The sequence below is a fragment of the Cebus imitator genome, unplaced genomic scaffold, assembly GCF_001604975.1.
Source record: "Cebus imitator isolate Cc_AM_T3 unplaced genomic scaffold, Cebus_imitator-1.0 Scaffold148, whole genome shotgun sequence".
In the NCBI taxonomy this organism is placed as follows: domain Eukaryota; kingdom Metazoa; phylum Chordata; class Mammalia; order Primates; family Cebidae; genus Cebus; species Cebus imitator.
This window is the reverse complement of record NW_016107463.1, coordinates 880,667-884,210: the sequence shown is the minus strand read 5'-3', so window position 1 is coordinate 884,210 and position 3,544 is coordinate 880,667. Positions and strand designations below refer to the sequence as shown.

At 42.7% G+C, this 3,544-nt stretch overlaps 1 protein-coding gene across 2 annotated transcripts in view; it reads right to left on the bottom strand.

The window, feature by feature from the left end:
* KPNA2 (karyopherin subunit alpha 2) overlaps positions 1-3,544 on the bottom strand; it is a 15,543-nt gene that overhangs the window by 3,798 nt on the left and 8,201 nt on the right. For both annotated transcript variants that reach the window (XM_017542847.2, XM_017542848.1), the window contains exons 5-8: positions 2,127-2,395; positions 1,572-1,930; positions 861-1,094; positions 425-607 (exon numbers count right to left, since the gene is read on the bottom strand). In XM_017542847.2, coding sequence (XP_017398336.1) covers positions 425-607; positions 861-1,094; positions 1,572-1,930; positions 2,127-2,395 — 1,045 coding nt within the window. The remainder of the gene's footprint in view (positions 1-424; positions 608-860; positions 1,095-1,571; positions 1,931-2,126; positions 2,396-3,544) is intronic.

Below are 3,544 nucleotides of genomic sequence, written 5' to 3'. Positions count from 1 at the left end.
GGAGGCTGAGGCAGGAGAATTGCCTGAACCCGGGAGGCAGAGGTTGCTCTGAGCCGAGATCGCGCCATTGCACTCCAGCCTGGGTAACAAGAGCGACTCAAAAAAAAACAAAAAAAAAAAAAAAAAAAAAATTTAATTTCACCAAAATTCAGTATGAAATTGGGAAATTAAATCAACCAAGTAAATAGGTATGATGAGTTCACATAAGGGCCTGACTTCGATTCAGGTCACATCATCCACTTGTCATCTCTTTTATACCTTATATAAACCTGCCGTATTTTTAATCAAAGGTGTGGCCCACATAAACAGGCTTTCTGATTCTGTGGTTTACTAGTGAGTAAACTTACAGTTGCCCTCCTCCAGGTCTAAATAGTAAATCAATTACAAGTCCAAATTCAAACAAACTCACCTTGATAAGACTTACCTGAAAGATATTTGAAATGGCATCCAGGATAACTAGAATAATCTTGGTATCTTTTGCAGTTAAGAGGTTCATCAACGGTTCTATTACGCCACAATGAACAAGGTACACAATCTGTTCAACTGTTCCACCACTGGTATAGTTGGTCACAGCCCATACAGCTTCCTTTTGTGTCTTAAAATCTGCCTATTACACATAACAAAATGGTTTTGTTTCAGAACAGTTGCACAAATAAGATTCCTAGAGTACTTTTTCACAAAAACAATGACTGAAAAGTACTAAGTGAAACCTTAAGTGAAAGAGGTTACTGGGTATTTTTCAGCAGAGGACTCCAAGTAGATTCCAGGATTCCTTCATGTTAAAAATCTTATCAAGCAGAGCTCTCTATAATAAACACTAAAAAAAAAAATGCCTTGATTAAACCCTAAGACTTCGTTACCTTAGAAAGAACACTGACAAGGAATGGGACTAATCCATGATTCACAACTTGCTGTATCTGGTCCTGACGGCCAGCTGTGATGTTTGACATTGTCCATGTAGCTTCCTTCTGAATGTTAGTTTTGGGGTTGGTGAGCAGGCTGGGAAAGACGGCAAGCGCTCCTGCATCGATCACAACTTGAGTCTGTTCATCTGTACCAGTGACAATATTCCCTATGGCTCGTAGTGCAGGAGTCTGAAAAGAAAAACATGTTGATGCTGGTTACCGTATTTTTTTTTTCCCCAGCACTTTAGAATTCTATAGCCTAACAGTTTTGACAAGAGGCCCATCATGGCCTGAAATAGTTAATATTTCAATATTAGTATCAACTGATTATGCTTTTTTTTGAGACGGACTCACCTAGGCTGGAGTGCAATGGTGTGATCTTGGCTCACTGCAACCTCCACCTCCCAGGTTCAAGCAATTCTCCTGCCTCAGCCTCCCAAGTAACTGGGATTACAGGCATATGCTGCCATGTCCGGCTAATTTTTTTTTTTTTTAGCAGAGACAGGGTTTCGCCATGTTGTTCAGGCTGCTCTCTAACTCCTGACCTCAGGTGATACACCCACCTCGGTCTCCCAAATTGCTGGGATTATACAGGCGTGAGCCACTGCACCCAGCCCTGATCATGCTTCTTATACTTATGTCCTAATCTAAAAGTAAGTAACTTACCACAATTGGCAATTCAGAAGCTCCTAGAAGCTTCACAAGTTGGGGAACAACTCCTGTTTTCACGACCATGTCAATTCGTTCATTTGGACCATCAGTAAGGTAGGAAATAGCCCAGCAGGTATCTGCTAATACTTCTGGATCATCATGATGCAGGAGCCTAACTAAGGTAGGAAGAATCTGCTCAACAGCATCTAACGGAGGTGCAGGATTCTTGTTGCGGCAAAGATTTGAAAGCGTCCAGGTAAGATTACGTAAGTAACCACATGCCAAAGATGACATATCGGGAACTGCAAGAAGAGCCAAGAGTGGGTCAACTGCACCGTACTTAATAACCAAATCTCGGAACACTGAGCCATCACCTGAAAAAAAAGGCAAGATTAATTTCTATTACCTTGTCCAGCACTACCAACGTTCAACGACTGAATGCAGCACCTTCATTCCTAATAAGGGCTTGAAAGCAAGCTCAAAACTTGACAAAGTCACTAATACTTATAACAAGGCCTTTCTTCCAACTCATTACACTTAAACACATTCAATCAAAAGAACTTCAAGTACCTGCAATGTTTCCTAGAGCCCATACAGCTTGTTCACTGATGTGAGCATGGGGAGATGCCAACAGAGAAATGAATGCTGGGATGGCACCTCCATCTACCACAGCCTTGGTTTGTTCTGATGTCCCAGAAGCAATGTTAGTGAGTGCCCAAGCAGATTCAAACTGAATGGGACTACAATCAGTTCTGCCCAAGAAGGACACAAATTTTGGAATCAAACCAGCCTGGATTATGTTGTCTATAGGGGGCTGTTTTTCTCTGGAAAGTAGTTTCCTAAAGGGGAACAAAGAGAGAAATAAAAGTTGAAGGTGATTTTTACACAACCTGAGTCTTTTGTACACAAAAGGAGTTTGTTAAAAACCAATTTAAAATGCAATTCAAGACTTTACAACTTCAGACAACCTTTTATGTAAATCACTAAATGCTGAGATATTCTGGAACCTAAGAGAAGCTGAACAGATTACTTGCGTGGTACTGTACATGTGGTATAATTAACTATCATTTTTCCAAAAGATAATACAGATTACCCTCCTCTGCATCACTGCAGAAATCTACTATACATCTTGTCCCTTTTTTTGGGTGGGGACAGTCTCGCTCTGTCGCCCAGGCTGGAGTGCATTGGTTTGATCTTGGCCCACTGCCATCTCTGCCTCCTGAGTTCAAGTGATTCTTGTGCCTTAGCCTCCTGAGTAGCTGGGACTACAGGGGCCCACCACCATGCCCAGCCAATTTTTGTATTTTTAATAGAGACAGGGGTTTCACCATATTGGCCAGGTCAATCTCAAACTCCTGACCTTGTGATCCACCTGCCTCAGCCTGACAAAGTGCCAGGATTACAGGCGTGAGCCACCACATCTGGCCCGATCTTGTCTCTTTTTTTTAAAAAACTTTTGACAATATGACAGGGTTATACTCTCATTATTAACTGAATCTGTGTCTCCCTAATAGTTGTGGTTAAGCACTTTTTGTTTAAGCACAGGATCTTACTCCACCTGGCTTGAGTGCAATGCCACGATCACAGCTCACTGCAGGCTTGACTTCCTGAGATCCAAGTAATCCTCCCATCTCAGCCTCCTTAGTAGCTGGGACTACAAGTGCACAGCACCACACAAGGGTAATTTTTTTTATTTTTTGTAGAGACAGTCTCATCCTGTTGCCCAGGCTGGTCTCAAACTCGTGGGCTCAAGTAACCCACACCTTGGCCCCTTAAAGTGCTGGGATTACAGGCATGAGCCACCGCACACAGCCTAGAACTTTTTAATGATTATTTACCGGCTGGGCGCGGTGGCTCAAGCCTGTAATCCCAGCACTTTGGGAGGCCGAGGCGGGTGGATCACGAGGTCAAGAGATCGAGACCATCCTGGTCAACATGGTGAAACCCCGTCTCTACTAAAGCTACAAAAAATTAGCTGGGCATGGTGG